We start from the raw sequence: 22,500 nt of genomic DNA, 5'->3' as shown, positions 1-22,500 counted from the left end.
GCTGAGCAATGGCGGCAGTTGGTTCCGGCTACTTCTCCGACGTACGCACCCGCTGGGGTCGTTTCCGGAGTTGTCTAGCCGTTTCCGACTGCTGCGCTTCCGGCACTCGCCGGAAGCATAGGTCCCCCGATGTACGCACCCGCTGTGGTCGTTTCCGGGGTTGACCAGGTCCCCCGATGTGCGCACCCGCTGTGGTCGTTTCCGGGGTTGACCGGACGTTGCCCCCCGGGCATTCGTCCTCTGTTCAGTCGCACCCTGGTTTCCTCGAAGACCATTGTGTGGCGGAGCAGTGGCGGTAGCCGTTTCCGGCGCTGCGCTTCCGGCACTCGCTGGAAGCATAGGTCCTCTGACGTACGCACCCGCTGTGGTCGTTTCCGGGGTTGACCGGACGTTGCCCCCCGGGCATTCGTCCTCTGTTCAGTCACACCCTGGCTTCCTCGAAGACCATTGTGTGGCGGAGCAATGGCGGTAGCCGTTTCTGGCGCTGCGCTTCCGGCACTCGCTGGAAGCATAGGTCCTCTGACGTACGCACCCGCTGTGGTCGTTTCCGGGGTTGACCGGACGTTGCCTTTTAGGGCATTCGGGCTTCCGGCCTCCGTCCTCGCATTCGGCGCTTCCGCTTTTCGCGGTCTCGTCTGGTGCTTTCCGGCTCCACCCGGATTTACTGCTCCTTTCGCTTCCACTTCCTCCCGGATGTCGGTAGCTGAGGAGCAACGCCAGCCCTTCGGGCAGGTGGTGTCTCAGCTCTGGCCGATGTAGTCAGCGTTTCAACCTTCGGTTGTCGCGTCGACTGCCGTTCCGGTGCCTGCGGCTGCAGACTTGCCGTCTTCTCTCTCTTAGCCTGGTCGAGGCATGAGTTAGGACGACGTCGGGGGGGACGGATTTCCGGTTTTCCGGTTATGCCGTTTCACCGGCCTTCCACCAGTACGTGGACTTCGGTTTTTTCGCCGGTTGTGTCGGACATTCAGTCTGTCGTCAGCGATTCCACACGTGCTGGTTATTGGGAAAAAGGCTTAACGCTGTCCTCTAAGCTGCGGCAGAGGTCACGTCGAAGGTTTTCCCGGGCGGGGCTTCGGCCTCCTACACTTCCTGTCTGGAAGCATAGGTTCTCCATCACAAGCGCACGTAGTGGCTTGTCTGGGGTTGATCGAGGACTGGCCTACGGGCGTTCGGGTTCCGGCCCCAGTCCTCTTCTGGTCTGTCTCACTCTTGTTCCGTCGTGGGCATTTGTGTTTCACCAGTGCGGCAGCCGTTGTCGGCGTGGTGTTTCCGGTTTTACTGGAAGCATAAGTCCTCCATTTCAAGTACACGTTGCGGTTTTGACTGGAGTTGACAGAGGACTGGCCTACGGGCGTTCGGGCTTCCGGCCTCAGTCTACTCTATGCATCTTTCGCTTCCGTTTTTTGCGGTTTTGTCTGCTGCATTTCCGGCTCTGTTCGGATACACTTCTCCTCTTCCTGACACTCCTTCGGAGGTCGGTGGGTGAGGAACAGCGGCTGGCCTACGGGCATTTAGGCTTTTAGCCTCAGCCGGGGCAGTCTTCACTTTACCTGTTGGGTGTTGCGTTTACTGCCTAGTCAGTTCGGGTGGCCCTGGACGTTTCCCCTATTCACGACCGTCAGTAGGGGGATAAGTCAGGTCTTTTTCCGGTTGGATGGTTTTCCGGTTTCCGGTCATCTCATTCATCAGTTTACCACCAGCAACTGTGACTTCGGTTTGCGTTCGTAGCTGAGCTATTCTGGTTCTCAGTCTTTAGTCAGCAATCGAACACGTTCTGGATTTCCGTCGCAGCTCAAGCTTCGGCTCAGGATTTCCCTTGGGTGCATCGACATTGGTGGCTTCCTTGTTGGTTGACTTTGTTGTCGATGTCGGACTTCCGTTCCGTGAAGATAGGATGTTTTTTCTACTTCCGGTTCCTTAGTCACCTTTTGTAGGTACCACGGTTTGCAGGTTTTGGCTAGGCCATCTCCTCCCGAAGGTGGTATCTCTAGTGTTTTGGTTCTGCCGCTGTTTCTACTATGGTTCAGTTCCGGAACATGCTCAGCCTTGGCTGGCTTCGGCTACACGGGCTTCACCTTTTGTTCCTTCTTGCTTATTCAGCCTTTGGAACTTGCCTCCTTTCTCTACTCTGTTGGCCAGCCCTTGCTAGGGTGAGCATGGAGCAGATGAGGCTGCCCTTCCTTCTCTACGCTCGTACGGCGGGTGTCGGAGGGACTCGTTTCTTTCGCGTTCTCAGTTCCCTGAACAGTCAAAGAGAGTCGCTTAAACTTTGCCTGCAGTAGAGATTCAGTCGAGTAGAGATCACCAGGTCTCTGACTGCTTTACAAAGGTTGAAGGAAGGTAGGGCTAGCATACTCAGAAACATGCTTAGCAGAAGCATGCTCATTCCTCTGGTTAAGCTAAGCTGGCAGCCAATAGGCAGCCTTGGCCGGGCAACAGCCATTCCACGTTGCGGCGATGGTGGTTGTTGCCTTCCCGTTTCTTGTGGCTTGTGGGGTTCTCTGGCTTCAGGTTACCCCTGTTTGGCCACAAACGTTCGGACTTTGGTCCTTGTTGTCTTTCATCGAGTCGGACTCTGTCTTTCTCTAGTGATCAGACGCGTTCTGGTGTTTCGTCCAAACTTAAGGTTCACTTGAGTTGGCCTCGGAAGTAACATTCAGGTTTTCCTGAGGGGGCATTGTCTTGGACAATGGATGTTTGAGGAGTAGTTCTTTGTGGCTTTCCTCCTCTCTCTCAGGTTTTGGCTACTCTTCTCCTTCGGGCAGAGGTTTAGTCAAGGTTCGGTTCCTGTGACTTCAGTCTTGGGCCTTTCCTCTCTTCTTCCTCATCTTAGTATGAGGCGAGTCCGGATGACGTCCGTTGGGTCGGGTTTCCTTACAGTCGCCCGGCTACAAAAGGCAACTTTGTCTAGGGCGGTTGTCCGTTTTTCTCCGCGTTGGACTCTGTCTTCAGACAGGGACAGACGCGCTCTGGGTTTCTGGCCAAACTCAGGTAGGCTCTTGATTTGGCTAGGAAGTTAACTGCCTGTTTTTTCCCTGAGAACTCTGGTTTCGGGAGTCTTATGGCTGGCTGGCTTCACGGTTTACGTTTACCAGTCTTGGTTTTCTGCTTTCGGTTTTTGATTCACTCTCGATTACCTTCAAGCAGACTGTTTTGGGAACATTCTGGCTTTTAGCCATTTTGTTTATGGTTGCCAGTCACATCGGTTTTTGACCACCGTGGGTCCTCACTTCCGGTAGCTTACGCACAGTCGTAAGTGGCTGCTGTCGGGTGCTACCTCTCTCCCTGCGTTCGCAGGGACTGGTAGGGGATGACTGGCGACCTTCTATTTGTGAGTTTTCTCTTCGAGGTGGACTCTGGTACGTAGTGCTTGGATGTCTCTCTCTCGCTCTTTCGTGGGGATTGGTCACTCTTATTTTGAGCTGACTTCTTTCTCACAAGCCTTTTGGGCTTTACTACATCCCAAGGTTTGCAGACTTTGGCATGGTTGTCTTAAGGTCACCGCGGGGGTTCGTCCTTCTCAGTTGAGGGGACAACCTTACGCACGGATCTTCTCAGGACATTAGCATTTCCTTCCAATAAAAGGGGGGGGGGGGAAGCTTGTCTTTCCCTTGGCTCGCCAGGGTTATTAATCCAAGGCTTGGGTCTATTCCTGTGCTGTTTTTTACGGCTAGGAGATTGGAAGAAGTGCTGAGCACAGCTTTCTGGATCTCTGAGGTTGTCTCTTTCGCTTTGCCTGAGATACTTCTCGGCTGTCAATCAGGACTTTCCTTGGTTCCCTCACTGCCTGTTGGCAGTGGGCCAGCCCTGGCAAGGGCTTTTGAGTGGGTTAGATTTTCTTTCCCACTGGGACCGCCCTGATTCTTTGGCAGCGGTCCAGGTTTTTGGCAAGGTTTTTTGAGTGAGTTAGATTTTTCTTTCCCACCGCCTTGTTGTTGTAATCTGCTACATGTGATTCGGAGTAGGAATATGTAATTTAATCGAAAATTTTATTGTAAATTTTCATTTAATAAATATACCTACCCGAATCACATAGTATATTCCCTCCCGCCAACCCCGCTTTTGATTTGGAGAATTTATTCTTTAGGTCGAATGATATGAACCACGTGTTCAGTAGCAGTAGTGACATGGCATGCACGATGGGAGGTAACTCCCCGGGTGTATGGTCATTACCATGGCTACGTTTACACTTTTTGTGGTTGGGGTTGCTTCCCTTAGACGGTTAGCCTTTTCAGAACCTAGCATCTCCGATTGTGTCAATGCTACATGTGATTCGGGTAGGTATATTTATTAAATGAAAATTTACAATAAAATTTTCGATTTAGTCATCAGATTACTATGTTTGGCTTGACCATTACACTTGTGAAGTTTTTGGGGTAAACAGGTTTGCTATCGGTACTATTGTGATAACCACTACCTCCACAGGCAGGCTGTAATCCGGGCTATTGGGATTGTTCGCACCGTGTCAAAGATAACAAGGCCTCTGATTGGCCCAATGCTGAAGTAGAAAATCCAGCCTTTATCACTTCGGTCAAACTGACAGAAATTCCAGGATGTTTGCTCCGGCTACAGACCGATGTTTAGTACATGTAATGCCACAGATCTAGGTGTCATCGGAAATCGTCTCTCTGCCACCAGTGTTCTTTCTTTGCTGATTATGTCGGCGACGTACTTTCTGCTGCATTGATGGACTAGGTCTGTTTGCTGACTCACCCACCCCACCCCCCACCCCCCCCCCCCCCCGCGGGTTAGGGGGAAGAATTTTCCCGATGCTCCCCAGCATGTCGTAAGAGGCGACTAACGGATTCTGTTTCTCCTTTTACCCTTGTTAGGTGTTTCTTGTATAGAATATAGTCAATTTTTGTAAAGATTTTAGTCAAGCAGTATGTAAGAAATGTTAAGTCCTTTGTACTGGAAACTTGCATTCTCCCAGTAAGGTAATAAATTATATTGTACTACGTTGCAACCCCCTGGAGCAAATTTTTGATTAGTGCTTTTGTGAACAAGAAACAATTGACAAGTGGCTCTATCCCATCTCCCCCCTTTCCCCGTCGCGATATAACCTTCGTGGTTGAAAACGACGTTAAACACCAAATAAAGAAAGAAAGAAAGCTGACTCATCTCTCTCTCTCTCTCTCTCTCTCTCTCTCTCTCTCTCTCTCTCTCTCTCTCTCTCTCTCTCTCTCTCTCTCTCTCTCTCTCTCTCTCTCTCTCTCTCTCTCTCTCTCTCTCTCTCTCTCTCTCTCTCTCTCTCTCTCTCTCTCTCTCTCTCTCTCTCTCTCTCTCTCTCTCTCTCTCTGCGCCCTCCACCGCCCACCCCACCCGGGTCCCTCGACTGAAGTCTTGCTTGGAGTCAAGTTTCGGATCAATACCATCTACTAATTGAATGAGAAGTACATGCGTACTGTGAATATAATGAATTATGTATTTTCTTAGAGCGAAAACACGGGAAAACTTGAATACCAAATAATGACTTCGAAGTGCTGAATGACCTTTGTGGTCCAAGGTCGTACATGTATAGTCATCATAACGACTGTAGTTGGGTACATAACGCCGATGTTAACGCTGATTTGGCACAGACTTCGCAGTTCTTTTCCTTTCCCGCCAAGAACATCGAAGCCTTTCCTGAATCATTAGCAGAGGAGGTGTATGAAAAACCTAACAGTCTGACATGATGATTTTTCAGTTCCTTTGCCCGAATTGATTTTTCACTCTGTCCACCGATGTTGCGTCCTTTGGGTGTTGAATAAGCACCGTCACTGCCTGCATGTGTGTCTGTCTGTCTGTCTGTCTGTCTGTCTGTGTCTGAGAAAGAGGGAGGGATGGGAGAGGGAGAGCAAGAATCTGTCATTTGTACTATTCTCTCTCCTCCTATTTTTCAGCACCCCCTCGCCCTCCTCATCTCCGCTTCTCTTCCCATTCACAAATGTCCTTAGTGATCTCGGGGGTTCGTTGTAATCGGCGAAACAGTGCCAAGTGTGGAGGAGGGGGGGGGGGCAGCAGTTCGCTGCGGGAGAGCCCACTGTGGGTTTTATTGGTTGAAAACGCCCGGGCTCTTGTTTGCTCAAACAAGACTGGCTGCAGTTTTATTGGAGGAAAACACAGAGATTTTGTGTTTGGTCAGGTGGACGCAAGGTCGCAGGCACGTGCAAATTGATTTACCTGCCGATACAGGGGGGGGGAGGAAAGTGGAGAGAGGTGCTGAGTTATTTGACTATGATCATCACTGGAGGGGGGGGGGGGGGTGCAGTGTTGGAGAATGAGGTAGGGGGGGGGGGGTGTAGGAGGGAGGCAAGAGACTCGTGCTGTTTGTGTTTGTGTGACGGCGACATATTAGCTTGCACTCTTGTCATATCAATTTTAGATTCAGGTGACACGTCCCGTTTTGCCAAGGGTAACTTGAGACAAAGAAAGTCGAGTGCGCGTGAGTGTATTTGACGACTGAACTTTGCTACGGGGAGTCAGGTGATTGCTGGTTGTGTGTGAGTTTGATCAACTTTTTACCGACGAATATAACGTGCTAAAACTCCGATTCTCAGAGGCGTAGTTGGTAGTATAGAATGGAACATTTGAGCTACGACTTATTCTCGTCGCATTATGCCAAAAGGGCTGACCAGAGTTTGAGCACTGTTGTTTTTTTGTTTTGTGTTTTTGAGGCCAGGAAGTTTTGCATTCTCTGTGTTGTAACAGAACCGCTGTTTATAGATGACCAAAAGCATATTATTTCTTACTCCTAATGGCCCTGTCACACCTTAACGTATTAGCCAGCGTATGCCGACGTATCAAACTTTCCCTAAAACGCTGGCGTACGCTGAACTATCCATGTTTTTTTTCAATTTTGGGCGTATACATTGCGTATTTATAACGAGTTGGGCGTATACATAGCGTATTCATAACGAGTTTGACGTACACACATCGTGATAGTAACGTATATAGAAGATTTCGATAACTTATAGTTAACGTATACCAACGAATGTTTAACGTGTTGCCGGCGTTCACAACTTATGTCCAACGATAGTCTAACGTATGCATAACGTATGCATAACGTATGCAGCGTATCGCCGACGATCACATGTCGTAGCCTATAAAAAAAAAAAGAATAAAAAAAAAGGGTGAAGGCATCGTCACCGATGAAGAAGTAGGGCACATCCTCGTTGTCGTTGGGAAGAGGCTCAGGGTCAGGAAAACCTAGGGTACGCATTCCTTCAGCTCACAGGAATTGTATATCTGCGCATCTGATGCTGATCCAGTACCACTAATATCTGCCCAAATGAATTTGTAGTCGGCATCTACAAGCGCCATCAGCATCAGAACAATGGAGTAGAATCCTTTGTAGTTGAAGTATAGACTCCCACTCTTTGGGGGACAGCGGCAGGCCACGTGCTTCACATCAAGTGCCCCACATGTATTGGGAAAGTTCCATCTTTGGAAGAACTTATCAGCTACGGCGCGCCAACTCTCCGGAGTACTTGGGCAGACCAGCACCTCATCCACATATTCGTCAATAATGGCTTGACAGACATCTCTGACCACAAGGGACTGGCCGGTGTGAGGGACCCTCCATCCGAACTTCATCGAGGCATACTTGTTTCCAGAGGCAAGGTGGCGTAAAGTTAGGGCCAACTTCATGCCAGGCTCAAGCGGATCCCTGTAGAAGGTGTACTGCTTGGTTATCCTTGGACCCACTCTGGCCAGCAGCTCGTCGAACATCGCTGGAGATATTCGCAGAAAGTTGGTGAAGGATGCATGGTCCTCGTTACGGAGTTCCACCATTAGCTGGTCATACATGCCAAACTGCCGTCGCCTCCCGATCCATGGTCTCACCCAGTTCCTTCTCCCCCGTTCACCTCTTGTTCTCCTTCGTCTACCGGCACGCACCTGGTACAGTGTCAAATCGATGAGGTCATGCTGATGTTGGAGGACAGCTAGTTGGTATTCTCGTCTCAGCCTTGCCGGATCTTCCATCTCTCGGATTACATGGACATCTGCTCACCAGGGAGTCTTGAGGAGTACTGGCGGTTTCCACCTGCGAACCCCATCTTTATATACCAATGCCCCATAAACGCTGCCAATACGCTTTTGTACGGCAACTGTAAGTTAGAAACACGTTCAGTACGTTCTGTGGTCGTCCGGAACACGTTCAAAACGTCTACATACGTCAATATGCGTTGGAGATACGTTCGACATACGTTCAAAGCACGTTACTCATAGGTTAGAGATACGTTTTGGGTACGTTTACAATTATCTCGACGTACGTCGACGTATTAGTAACGTGTGTGAACGTGTGTCAACGATCGCATAACTTACCTATTACGTACGGCCCGCGTATGCGGGACGTATGAGCCATACGCTGGCATACGTCCGGAAATGTTGTGCATGTTCAAAATGTGTCGAGGACCTCGCCGTACGACGACGTATACCAGCGTACTTCAGCGTGTTCTTAACGTATACAAAACTTACCCATTACGTATTCGACGTATTCGCCAGATTTTTCATACGTCGGCATACGCTGGCTCATACGTCAAGGTGTGACAGGGCCAAAAGTTGCGTACCCTTAATGAAGTCGGATTATCACACCTTTAGATACCGTATTAACCAATACTGCAATATTGCAGTTCGGGCAAAACTGTAGATGCCTGAATGCTGTTTTCTTGATCTATAGAAAGCACTTCGACCCTCGCCGTTCGAATCTTCTTTGCCTTTTTGCTTAACTGCCTTTGGAAAGTTCAACAAGCCAGATTATCGGACCTTTTCTATTATTGAGTGACCAATACTGCAGTTCATGATCCATGGAAAGCACTTTGACCCAGGCTGCTCGCTTTAAACAAAAACTCTCCTTTACTTTTCGCATTACAGCCTTTGAAAAGTCTACCAAGCCAAGTAATCACAACTTTTCCACTAAGAAGTTACTCCATCCAAAACAGGCCAGCAGACGCCAGGATGATGTCTTCTAGATCTATACAAGACACATGGACCCGACACGTTCGCTTTTTACATAACTCTTCCTTCACCTTTCAGCATTACAGTCTTTGAAAAGTTTATGTGTTCCTTGAACTCTTCGCCTTGGCAACTGTTTGGGCGGCACTTGGAGACAAGTTTGCCCTCCACGTTGTATTGTCTGAAGCGGGCCTACGTGATGTATGAATGCTATTTATTTTTGTTTTTATCACACAGCAAGCTGCTTTCCTCGTGTATTTTTTATGTTCATTCATGTAGTGTACACTTGGCAATAAATTATCTATCTATCTATCTATCTATCTATAAAATATCTATTATCTATCTATATACGTGCAGGAGCCAAACATCCGAGGCTACAGTTACGGCGTTTTAGGGCCCGTGTTGGTTTCCGGGGCTGGCGGTTTAACGGCACGATAAATTCGCTGTCGATAGCCCCGGGTGTAAAACTTGTCACCCGGTTGCGTTTTTTAATTGTCGGGGATCGTTTGTGAATAGAACGCGCGCCACGCGGTATATGCCCAGCGAATATCTTACGGATGGTCGGAATTCTCTTCGTTGTTCTTGTTGGTTGTTTGGCTGTTCGTACAACCCAGGTGTTCGTTCTTCCGTTGTCAGATATGCTGAGTGAGATCATTATGGGGGCGAGGACGCCCCCATTCTATACGGATAGTTTCGAGGTTGACCATGGGCAGCGCCATTTTGTTGTGAAATACGTCATCAGTTTGTGTACACAGGAAGTTGTGACATCCGTCACCCTATGGGAGGGGTGACGTCAAAATTGTTCATCTGTAGAAAGTTGTGAAATCCGTCACCCTATGGGAGGGGTGACGTCAAAATTGGTCATCACAGAGTTTGTGTAACACAGGAAGTTGTGAAATACGTCACCCTATGGGAGGGGTGACGTCAAAATTGTTCAACAAAAACATGATATGTCGCATTGTGCAGGGTCAACTGCAACAAACTCAAACCGAGCCATTCATACCTAGCTGTATTTGAGTGACTTATATACCCGACATTTTTATTTCTTATTTTTAGCACAGGTGTAGGAAAAATCATGAACCAAAATGTTATTTATTTTCTAATTTAACATTTTTTTTACAAATATGACCATGGTCTTTTAAACATACAGTGACATTAAACATTGTTATGTTAAAAAAAAGAAAAAAGAAAAAAAGCTTTTGTGCACAAATCAGAAAATACATTGTACATTTTACCTACAGGCCAAACCGTGAGTGTCTGTGGCAAAGCCGACCCAGGAAATTGCACTGATTTTATATTTAGATCAGAGAGAAATTGTCAAGAACAGGCGCTTGCATTTGGATGTGTCCAATGATAGTAGGTTTGGTTGTGATCAATCAGAATAATGTAGGAATAAAAATGTATGACAGTTTAGTATGATGACATGTAATTCACATATGCTGAAATATGATATTATACATCATGTAATATTATTATGGCTGTTGCCATGACCATGAAACCCAACAAAGGTTTAATGTAATGTAATTCAAAATACCAAAACCGAGCACCTATTAATCTCGTCTTTGCGCGTGAAGATTGAGGCCGTCTGCCAGTAGCGGTTAGGTCATACAGTGGAACCCCTCTCTAGCGACCTTTAAAATGTTGACAAAAATCGGTCCTTGTGGAGGAGGGTCCTTACAGAGGGAGGGGGCGGAGTCAGGGGGCCACAAAGAAAGTCAGATTTAAAAAAAAAAAGAAAACAGAGAAGTTTGAGTTGCTGACGACCGTTCTCTCTGAAAGCAAACTGCTTCGATTTCATGTTTGTCCTTGGTGTCCACCAGTTCTGGTGCATGTACTACCCTGGCCAAGTTTCCTCTCAAGACATCAAAGAGACCGCCCCAGTATACTCTACAGCCTCTGGGCGAACCACCTCTCATAGCTAAAACTGGGTCAATGACCCCTGGGAAGAAGGTCAGTGTCTATAAAAATTTTACTCCTAGGCCTGCGGCCAGGGGGGGGGGGGAGTATACCGGTACCATTTGAGAATCAGACCAAATGAGAATTGAACCATTTGAGAACATCCTTTTTTTTCAATCACTACATCGAAGGCCTGCGGCCCGGGGTTCACATGGGTTGGTTTGTTTGTTTGTTTCAAACCCACACCCATATACACACATTTCCCATTTAAACCATTTGTCGGCCCCCTGTCGATATTTATCGACTAAGTTCCTTGGTTGACTTGTTTTACACTTTGCGTGTTAGGTTGGGTGCATGTACATGTGCGTTACAGACGATCCTGCCTGATCCAGTAGAGTTGATGCGCCAGGAATACCCAAGCGCAGCTGCCAGTGCAGTAGCCATGCGAAATGAACAGAGTCTACCATTGGTCGGAATTCTCTTTATACGTGTTGGTTAGTAGCAGAAATCCAAGTCTCCTTACTGACTGAGATCGGTTGACTTCTTTTGACATTTCACATGTAAGGTTGGGTAGATTTGGTATGAGCGTAGGTCACTTTTTCCATTCCAGTAGATTCCATTCGCCAAGGTCACGTCCAAAGAAAGCCGTCAGTGCGGAGGTCATACAATATCAGTCGAGACTACCAGAGACTACTAAGATGGTGTGACCACTGGCGTTTGTGCTGTATGGCTAATTATATTCTTCTTCTTTTGGTTCCTGTTCTTTTGACCTTCAAGTGTGCATACAACCTCGGTGTACTCTCGATCTTGTCGTGGAAAAGTGTGGCATGTCTGGCTGAGTGCAGTAAGAGTTTAAAAGCAGTTTTTGAGTCACTTGAGAAAAAGTGACTCTATGTAATCGGTCAGTGTTAGTCTGTCCGGCCGGCCGTCCGGCCGGCCGTCCGTAGACACCACCTTAACGTTGGACTTTTCTCGGAAACTATCAAAGCGATCCGGCTCATATTTTGTTTAGTCGTGACCTCCAATGACCTCTACACTTTAACGATGGTTTCGTTGACCTTTGACCTTTTTCAAGGTCACAGGTCAGCGTCAAAGGAAAAATTAGACATTTTATATCTTTGACAAAGTTCATCGGATGTGATTGAAACTTTGTAGGATTATTCTTTACATCAAAGTATTTACATCTGTAGCCTTTTACGAACGTTATCAGAAAAACAAGGGAGATAACTAGCCTTTTCTGTTCGGCAACACACAACTTAACGTTGGGCTTTTCTCGGAAACTATAAAAGTGACCGGGCTCAAATTTTATGTGAACGTGACTCCCAGTGACCTCTACACTTTGACGTCTGCTTTGGTGACCTTTGACCTTTTTCAAGGTCACAGGTATGTCTTGAAGGAAAAAAATTGAAATATCATATCTCTGAAACTATTCATCGGATTTATAGGATTATTCTTTACATCAAATTATTTACATCTGTATTGTGTTGTGAATAGCAATTTCTTCCTGTCCATCTGATGCCTCATATAATATTCAGAACTGCGAAAGTGACTCGATCGAGCGTTTGCTCTTCTTGTTAGATATTGATCTGCCGACACAGTCCCCGAGGCACTCGTCTTGGTTTTCTCTCTCTCAGTCGTTCTCCTTTTACTGTTTCTTACACCCCCACCCCTTTTTTTTTTGTTTGAATTATTTTCATTGTAGTTATCTGTGTGGTGTGGTGTGGTGTGTGTGTGTGTGTGTGAGCGCGTGTGTGTTACAGTGTTTGTAACAGCGGTTTTGTCGTTGAGAAACATTAAAAACACTGCAACAGAGAAGGGAGGGGGTGTATCCCCCTCCTCTTCCTCCTTCTCTTCTTCCTCCCGAATGTGCACGGATATGAGACACGTGGCGTCCGTTTTCCCTTTGTCTCACTAGTTCAAAAACAACAGGTACAATGCAAAATGTGTGTTAAGTCAGCAGAATTAATTTCAGTTTGCTTGTGAACATAAAGGGAAGCTGCAGAATTTGTGGAAAAGAATTAGGTAAAACATTTGTCTTGCGTTCGTTTATGTGTGTGTGTGTGTGTGTGGGGGGGGGCGGAGTAATGACGAGAGATCTCAGAGGGCGCTTTGCGGTATATCTCTTTAAAGCCCAGACACATTTATAAATGCTCGCTAATAGAAAGTTTAAGGCGAGGTTAATCACTTAATACCTTCTAGGTAAATAAACGACAGTGGCTTTGTACCGTGGCACCCATCCTGAACTCAGGTCAAAATGAGTTCGGCTCATTCTCTCCCTGACAGGATGCCTTGAGTTTCCTTGTCTGGCAAGGAAACCGATTTTTTTTTAACATATTTAGAGCTTTTTGTAATGTATTATTTATATAAGCAGATTCGCGATCGTCGATAATGATTTTTCATGGTGTTTTGTAATTTTTAAATTACAAAGGAATTGATATGTAAGACAGTTTCAAGCGAGCTATTTTTCGCGGCTGTATAACAACTCTAAATATGGCAAAAGTGTCACGTGATAATCAACCGTTTGGTTTCGGCGCTCACTGGAGCAGACGATTTTTTCTGTAACCAGTTGACAGTGATGAAACCATATAATTACGGTCTCCTTCCGGCAGCAGTCTTAAAATTTCGACTTGTTTTGACCTTAGAACGATGTCTTTATCATAACTGTGAAAAACAGAACGAAGATCACTGTCGAAGTCGACCAATCTGCTAAATCATTTTCGTCTCGCGAACACTGATCTCAAATTTAGATCATGCTCGCGAAAACCATATGGGAGATAACTCTGTATTTTTGTTTTGATAGATTCGCGTAGGACTGTAGCGTCCGGTCAGGGAGAGAATGAGCCGAACTCATTTTGACCTGAGTTCAGGCACAGGCGGAAGGTATCGTCCACTGGACTACTACTATCACAGAAAGACTTCTGTGATAGTAGTAGTCCAGTGGACGATACCTTCCGCCTGTGGTTCAGGATGCCGTGGCACCCCCATTGCAACCCAAGACTTGAGGCCCCACATTTCACACTTGCTCTCACGGCGGGGACGATGGAAATAGTAGAATGACAGGAAAACAGATATGTAAGGTATAGGTCGATAGGTAGGCCAGGGTTTTTCTCGGTGTGGCATCCTTGCCTTTGAACAATGAGGTCCACAACTATAAAGCCCAAAATTATTTCGGCGGAGTCGATTTCGCGGAGGTGACACAACTGTTCATGGTAAAGCCAGAAAGTGGTTTTGTTAGTATGGGCTGGTTATGTGAACCTCTCAATTCCCCCGCACGCACGCACGCACACACACACACACACACACACACACACACACACACACACACACACACACACACACACACACACACACAATTCAGTGAAGATATGACACTATTTTCATGAAGGTGACCCCATCCCACCCCGATCGGCGGAACCCCCGTTTCCTACGCCACTGAGCAAGTCTGTCCTGTCAAGGCATTAGAGCGGCGGCAGGTGACGAGGCAGGGGGCACGTGGGGTGGAACAGCCGTGTTGATGGCACTTGAGACAGAGCTGTTTGTTTTTGTGTCGGGTATCGTGTGACGGCGGCTGTCCTCCTTGTATCTAGGGACGTCGTTTTTGTGGCGTGCACGTACAGTGGTACCTGCGGTGAAAGGACACCCTTAAGACCAGCCAAAGGTGTCCCTGTATTGCAGGTGCCTTGTTAGGACTGGTACTTTTGTGTGTGAAAATGATTGACAAAGGGAAACCAAGAGCAGGTGTCCTCTATTGGAAGGTGTCCTCTATTAGAAGGTGTCCTCTCCTCGGAGAAGCCTCACATCGCAGGGTAACACTGTAATCTGATTCCGGGTCGTGGTTCTCAAGTCCCGTATCACTGGTTATGGATACACGACACCCACCCTATCCCACCGCTCCCCACCCCATCCCATCCCATCCCACCCCACTTCCGACCCTCTTTCTTTTTTTTCTTTTTTTCTTTTTTTTAAGGGGGTATGGTTTTAGCGGTTTAGTGCTCTTCTTGTCTTGTCTTGTCTTGTCATGTTTTGTTTGACTGCCGGATATGCCTCAGACAGCCTGTCGGCCGAGCGACGTCGGTCTGCCAATTGAATCTCGGTGTCGAGTTTAATGTTTGTTGAATCCAGTGTCTGCCATATGTGTATGATGTTACATTTTGATTGTGGCTAAACGCATTATCTCTCCCCTCTTTCTTTCTTCTGGTTTCTGCGGGCTATTGTGTTAATGTAATGTACAGCATGGGCTTATAATACCTTTTGCTGAAGTTGTCTCCTCAGTCAATTGTCTGTCATGGAACTTGGTAAGCGGTCTAGATTTCAGATTTCTAAAGAACAAAAAGCAGGATACTACCTGTATGCGTCTACTAAGTTAGACGCAATTGACAGCTAGTTGTCAAGAATTAACAATAGTCCAAGGCCGACCCCAGCATATCCGTTCAACTTCCCCCTCCCATTCCCCCATTTCCTTTTTCCCCCATTTCCTTTTTCCACCATTTCCTTTTTCCCCTTTCGCAACCACCATCCCCAATGATGGCGACCGATCCCCATCTCGAAACAGAATAAATTCGCAGCTCATCCTCAGTCCCAAAATCGAAACGATACACCCCACCACAACCTCTACTATTTCCCATCGACATATATATACCTCAATTTCCTCCTAAAACAAGCCGATATAAATCACGTTGTCCACACTGCATCCTGCGCTTTTTCTACTGTCTCTCTTCTGTGTGTTTTCAGTATGTCTTCTTCTTCTTGTCGAACGCCTTTACACTCGGAGTCCAGTTCTGGATATGAAGCTGGTGGTCTTATGTAGAGCCTCCACGGGTCCATGCAGCTTCTCGTGGAGGGTCGTCGGCCTGGTCCAAATCTCTCTCCTCAGGGGCTGGAGATTCCTGCAGCCCTGTAGGATGTGGGCAGCATCTTGTTCTGCCTCTCAAAACAGGGACACATGTGGGAGGGCACGGCTCGCAATTTTTATGTGCAGGTGTTGTTGCAGTCTGTTGTGCCCTGTTCTCAGGCAAAAGATTACTACCTGTTCAGGCCTTGACAGTTGCTTGTATTTACACCCCCGGTATAGGGGTGTGTATAGGATTCGGTCTATGTGTTTGTTTGTTTGTTTGTGTGTTTGTGTTCGCATATAGATCTCAAGAATGAACGGACCGATCGTCACCAAACTTGGTGAACAGGTTCTATACATTCCTGAGACGGTCCTTACAAAAATTGGGACCAGTCAAACACACGGTTAGGGAGTTATTGGTGGATTAAGATTCTACAAGGACTTATAGAGGGACATATTAATGGTCAAAGGGAAATAACCTTCTCAGTTGGTGGCAGTGACAATGGTAAGGACGGGGGTGTTTTTCCTACCTCGGAGGAATTTCTTGTTTCAATTTGTGTTTCAGCCAACACTCACGTCTCTCTTCTCTTGTGTTTGTTTTCAGTTTGTGGACATTGGTCGCGTGGTGAGTGTGGAGTACAACCACAAGCCGGTGGAGATCGCCAAGCAGGGCCAGGAGGTGTGCATCAAGATCCAGGCCTACCCCGGAGAGGCGCCCAAGATGTTCGGCAGACACTTTGAAGCCGACGACGTCCTTGTCAGCAAGGTGAGAAACACAGTGTGGGGGGTGGGGGGAGAGAGGGAGGGGGAAGAGGATGGGTGGGGGGAGGTGTGATGGAGTGGCCTTGGTAGAGTGCAATTGGATTGGATTGGATTGGATAAGATTTACAGTCCAGTGAGGTTACCCTCATGGAAATTCGGGCTGCTTTCTCCCCGGGGAAAGCGAGCTGCCATACATACGGCGCTACCCATATTTTTTTTTTTTCCTGCATGCGTGTATTCATGTTTCCTGAGACTTAATGCCGTGTGAGATGGAATTTTTTTTACTTTATTCCAAGTCCCACGGGTATTTGATGGACATTTTTATCTGTGCCTATACAATTTTGCCAGGAAAGACCCTTTTGTCAATCGTGGGATCTTTAACGTGCACACCCCAATGTAGTGCACACGAAGGGACCTCGGTTTTTCGTCTCATCCGAAAGACTAGCACTTGAACCCACCACCTAGGTTAGGAAAGGGGGGAGAAAATTGCGGCCTGACCCAGGCCTGAACACGCAACCTCTCGCTTCCGAGCGGAAGTGCGTTACCACTCGGCCACCCAGTCATAAACAGGTAATCCAAATCTCTCTCCAAAAAAAAGTGCATGTAATTGTAAACTGTACATGTGCATGCAAGTAACTTTTTTTTTTAATTGTTTAACCCAGGTGAGAGGCACAAAATTGTGGGTTTTTTTCAAGTGCACAATTTATCGTTCACCAGAGGAGGTTAAATTTATATCTTCAAGGTCAAAATGGATTGCCTGAAGAAAGGAAGTTGAGAGAAAGAGAGTGGTCGATCATGCCCGGAAGTTTGGTCCCCTACTTGGAATGTGTGCGGGTTTTGTTTTTCGTCTGTTTACATAATTATTCATGACATTTACATGAATTTATTAATATGAAAACAACACACTTATGGACAAACATCAAATATTGTGTGGACGACACTTCAAAGCTGTCGATATTGTCTTTTCACGAAAATGAGGAGAAAGGAGGTCATGGTTGTGTGTTTGTGTTTGTGTGCGTGCGTTAGGGGGGGGGGATACAGCGGTGTGGGGGAATAGAGACGGGAGGTGCAAAAATGCTAATGTTCGAGTAATATCTGTGTTCCGCAGGTTTATGGTAGTTTGTGTAGAGATGTTCATTTGCCGCATTTTCTTTATTCTTGTACTCTCTCTCTCTCTCTCTCTCTCTCTCTCTCTCTCTCTCTCTCTCTCTCTCTCTCTCTCTCTCTCTCTCTCTCTCTCTCTCTCTCTCTCTTTTTAAAAAAAACCCCACACTTTTGTATCACTATCTCGGTTTGTCAACCCCCACGGTGCAGATTTCAGCAGTGGTAAGCGTCTGGTTTATGACCACTAAACACCTATGTAAGCCGGGCTAATCTCGTGGTGTGATAAACCATTTTCAGCTCCACACTCAAAGTTTCAATGATACGAAATTATCAGATTTGTCTGCACACAAAACAAAAAATAAAAAATTGTAGTCTGCATGGAGATACAGGGAACATTCGCTACGTTTACACGACCGACCGTGTTTGAGAAACAGAACAATCTATTAACACAACACGGTGACTTACAACTATTTCAAGAACAAATGGCCAAAAGACTGGCATTCGTCGTCTCAGTTGCTACCTTGGCGGGGGGGGGGGGGGGGGGGGGGGGTCAATGTACATCATACTGTACCATTTCTCACTCATCGCCGAACTCCCAGGGGGTAGCTGGGGTAATACCCAAAGATGTACAAAAGATTATGTCAGATTTTGGTGATTTTGCCACGTTACGGCACAACTCATTAACCCTTTATTGAGTTTAAACAAAATCAAAAGACTGAAAAATTTGAAAGAGTTGTCTGTACTCAGGGTGGACGCCTTAACAGTCGCATGTCTGTCTGAAGCAGGCCTTAGTTGCCGGGAAGCGGTGGGTTTGAATGACCGTTAGTCAAGTGTCAAGCGGCTTACGATGTCACCTCTGCACTCCAAGGGTGATTAACACCTGAAAAATAGCGATAAAGGGGAAATTTACACCGAGAGGTGAAATGAACGCTCCCCACCCCCTCCCCCCCCCCCCCCCCCCCCCTTCCCATCTACTTCGTGATAACTGAAACTTGTGCACCCGAGCCAAGACATTACACTTAGAGTTTGACAATGGTAGCTATTAGGCCACATTTAGGCGGTTTGCTTAAAAATAAACTTTAAACAAAGCAAACTTTTTCAGCTCTATGAAGGAGGTTAGGAAAAAGTTACACACCTAGTTCAACCGTGATGACTGATAGGCCAAACTAGGACCGTTAGGTTAGAGAAAAAAAACCGGTGACTTTTTAAGCGGTGTGCATTTGAAAGAGGGGGCCTGGCCTAGCTAAGGTCGATGGTAGTTTTTGTTGTTTTTGTGCCAAAGTCCCGGGAGGTCGTCGGTTCAATTGACCCCTGCTGTCACCGGAAGAGGAAATGAGGTTTGGGAGCTCCGTGTCACCCGCTTCCTGTCATTTCGGAGGTTTCGGCGGGCCCGGACGACGGGTGAGAGCGAACAAATTGCGCTGAGGTGTTTGTGTGACGATTAGCTGATAGTCCGGCGAGAGAGAGAGGGGGGGGGGGGGGGGGGGGGGGGGGGGGGAGGGCGGTTGAGGGGTTGTAACTGACAGGTTTGACCCCTTTTGTAAGGCCATCGGCACGGAGCTGCTCTCAAGCCGCTGGCTTTATCAAGTCGTTATCTGTGTCACGCCGGGCTAATGGGGCGAAATGAACGAGTTCTCCGCTATCCCTTCCCGCAAAACCACACGGAGTGTAATGCGCTGTTTGCACTTTTTAACATACATACATGTACTTTACAACAAGCTCTACTCTCCACGCATGTGAACATGAACATGATTTAGGAGGGTTGCTGTAAGAATAAGATAAAGCATACATGTGACGTGGAGTGTTCATTGTCCATTATGGGAAATGTGTGTGTTGATGACCTTCTCTTTTATGATGACAATGACAATTCTTTATGATGCGGGTGAGGAGGGTGGAGGGGGGGTCCTTCGAAATAAGAGAAACATCTGTTGTGTCACTTTATAGCCAAAAACTGTGTTTGCACGTTTTGCAGCCGCGTAGCCACATTATCTCCCTATCAGTAATTCATGTATGAACATGATTGGCTGTCCAGGGCAGCAATATGCGATGCCCTACTGTAGCAAAACAGGAAACAAGCTAGTAGTGCACTGTTGCATAATTATTTGTATAGTTAAGTAGAGTGGGAGTGAAGGGGGAGATGGCAACAGATGTAAACGACGCTGACATAATTATACGGGGCGTTCGATAAAACCGAGAAAGGAGAGCACACATGGGGTTGATGGAGAAAGGTAACAGTACTCTCTGCAAAAGGTAACATTATTATAAGATGTTTGATGGGTTGTTGACAGACCAGCTTTTTTGTCGGTCCGAGGGGGGCATATCGACTTTTGTTTCATATTTATTGACCAAGTCGATATGCCCCCTGAGGACCGACAAAAAAGCTGGTCTGTCATTAAACCACCAAACATCGTTTTTGTCATCATTTTGGTAGTGAGAAAATAAGTGCACAATCAACCCAGGGAGCCATGCTTTGAAACACGGGTTCCGTGCTGAAAACCACACGAGTCCCGGTTTGGTAACCACTGGCAATCAACGATAGCCGTGGAGCGAGGATTATCAGAATGAGCTGGCGTGTGAAAGCAACTTTCTGTGTTTTTGAGTTCATTAAATGTTGGGATGAATATGTCAGGTTTCAGGTTGCACAGTTCTGTAGGTTCATCTCGGTATTCCACCCCTCGGCTTTCTGTTGTAAATATTAAGCTGAGTGATCGAATGTGGAAGCTACGTTTGGTCAAAGGTCACAGAAGATTTGCGTCGTGCAGCGAAGGAAAGAATCGCGATCTTGTTTCCGACTCAGTACCTCTTTGTTTTTCATTAGACCTGTCATTCTGCTTGCTCGGCTTTGTTAGATGTTTGCATATCTTGTTGCTATTTTCTTTGCTTTTATTATTGTTTCTTATTGTGCTTCGTTTATCGATACAACGTCTTGTGCACGGGTCAAAATGTGTGTGTCAGGGGTCGTTTTACTTGAACTTGACGTTCGTGTTTCTCCGAACGTCTGTGTATCGAAACACAGATACACGCACTCCATGACTCTGTAAGAAGACAAAACATATCGCTAGGTTTCATTTGTTTTTGATGAATGTATGACCTTTCATGAAGTCGTTTTGTTTGTTGTTTACTTTTGCCAGTTTGCCAGTTCTTTTTTGGAACTTTGCAAAGCAGTGTCGTGTCGTCTGTTTAGGTCTGGGGAAACATCAATGAAAAGAGCCGAAGAATCCCCGAGCGTTTCTATTGGGTTTGATTTAGATTATCCATGTATAACCTGCTTCCTGCAACTATGGTAACCGGGGATTTATTGCCTGGGGAACATGAGATTTATTTGCCAGGTGCTTGTGAATGAAAACTCGTGAAAATGATGACAAACAGATATATCAGACAGCGACACACACAGCTGGCGTGGGGGACTTCTTCTTCTTCTTCTTCTTCTCTTCTTGGCGTTCGCAGAGGTTACACGATCAGTCCAGCACTGGTGATAAATGTTGTCGTTTTCTCCAACTCCTGTCGACTGCCATATAGTTTGGTCTGCAAGGGAGTTGGTGACGGCCACACTTCTTTTCGTTTCTCATCTATACTGTTCACAAAAAGAAACGCATAGCTTGTAATATTTGGTTAATTTAGTTATATGGCTACAAGGATATCCACCAAACTGCAGAAAATGTTTATCTGGTCGTCGACCTTTCGTCCATTGCCACAAGTGAGCTCTGCACGTGACGCATGCGGTATCAGTGGCTACAATGTCAAATTGCTCATTTGGCATGACCACTCGTCATGCTTCAGTGTAATCTCGTGAAACTCGGGGAATATTGAGCTCTCACCATGTCTTCCAAAACCCATAAAAGCGGATTGTTCGCCACAAAGAAATCAGACGACAATTCAGCGACGAAAGATGGCCCGATTGAGCAGAGAAGACCGCCAAATTGCATTGGTCGTTTACAAGCAGGCCAAAGTCAAAGTGCAATCGCCAGGCACTTCCACGTGTCCCAGAGCACCATCAGTAGACTGTGGGTCAGGTTTCAAGCCACTGGCTCCGTTGCTGACTTGCCACGAGCGGGAAGACCAAGGGCGACAACTGCTGCTCACGACCGCTTCATACGGCTCCGCCACCTCCGGAATCGTTTCCTGTCGGCCTCATCTTCTGTCCAGGCTCTCCCCGGGCCACACCGATTATCGGACCAGACCGTGCGGAACCGCCTGCATGAAGCTGGTTTGAGAGCTCGCAGACCTCACAGAGGAGCTGTCCTCACCCGCCGCCATCGCCAGAACCGAGTGCAGTGGGGTAACCAGCACCTTCGCTGGACCGTCCGGAATCACTGGAGACACGTGTGGTTCAGCGACGAGTCCTACTTCCTGCTCCAGCGACATGATGGTCGGAGGAGGGTCCTACTGGAGAGTAAACGAACGTTACGCGCCCAACCTGTGTGGATGAGGCACCCGTTCATGGTGGTGGGGCGTCATGGTGTGGGGGGCGATCAATACCGCTGGAAGGAGCACCCTGGTGCACGTCCAAGGCGCATAACTGCCCAGCGATACATGGAGGAAATTCTGCGCCCACACGCCCTTCCTCTTCTGGCTGACCAGGATGCCATATTCCAGCAGGACAACGCTCGCCCGCACACAGCACGACTCACCACCCAGTTCCTCACCGACCACCATGTCCAAGTGCTTCCCTGTCCATCCATGTCGCCAGACATGAACCCGATAGAACACCTCTGGGATGAATTGGACAGACGTGTGCGCAGGCGAGAAGAAGCGCCGGCAAATCACCGCCGATCTATTGCAGGCACTTCAGGAGAAGTGGGACACCATCCACAGCAAGATATCCGGCATCTGATCCAGTCCATGCCCAGAAGGTGCCGGGCAGTTGTTGCTGCTCAAGGCAGTCACAACCCCCTACTGACTTGACAGCCTCGGCACCCAATCGTATTGATTGACTGATTGATTTGAAGATGGCAAATGAACTGTGTGTG

The 22,500-nt window shown here is 47.2% G+C and overlaps 2 protein-coding genes across 3 annotated transcripts in view; one reads left to right on the top strand and one right to left on the bottom strand.

The window, feature by feature from the left end:
• The window catches only part of LOC138968781 (eukaryotic translation initiation factor 5B-like), a gene marked incomplete at its 3' end in the record, with an annotated part of 80,854 nt that extends 64,424 nt beyond the window's left edge, over positions 1 to 16,430 (top strand). For both annotated transcript variants that reach the window (XM_070341422.1, XM_070341423.1), the window contains 1 exon segment: positions 16,269 to 16,430. In XM_070341422.1, the coding sequence (XP_070197523.1) occupies positions 16,269 to 16,430 (162 nt within the window).
• On the bottom strand, positions 7,118 to 7,965 carry LOC138969617 (putative nuclease HARBI1). The gene has a single exon (XM_070342477.1). The coding sequence runs from the start codon at positions 7,963 to 7,965 to the stop codon at positions 7,189 to 7,191; it is 777 nt and encodes a 258-aa protein (XP_070198578.1). The 3' UTR covers positions 7,118 to 7,188.
• Positions 16,431 to 22,500: the final 6,070 nt, after the last annotated feature.

Source organism: Littorina saxatilis, linkage group LG6 (genome assembly GCF_037325665.1).
Source record: "Littorina saxatilis isolate snail1 linkage group LG6, US_GU_Lsax_2.0, whole genome shotgun sequence".
NCBI lineage: Eukaryota > Metazoa > Mollusca > Gastropoda > Littorinimorpha > Littorinidae > Littorina > Littorina saxatilis.
Note: the sequence above shows the minus strand (reverse complement) of the source record. Positions and strands in the feature narration are given on the sequence as shown.

Coding starts and splice junctions, on each gene's coding strand:
- LOC138969617 (XM_070342477.1), bottom strand. CDS start 7,965: ATGGAAGATCCGGCAAGGCTGAGACGAGAATACCAACTAGCTGTCCTC.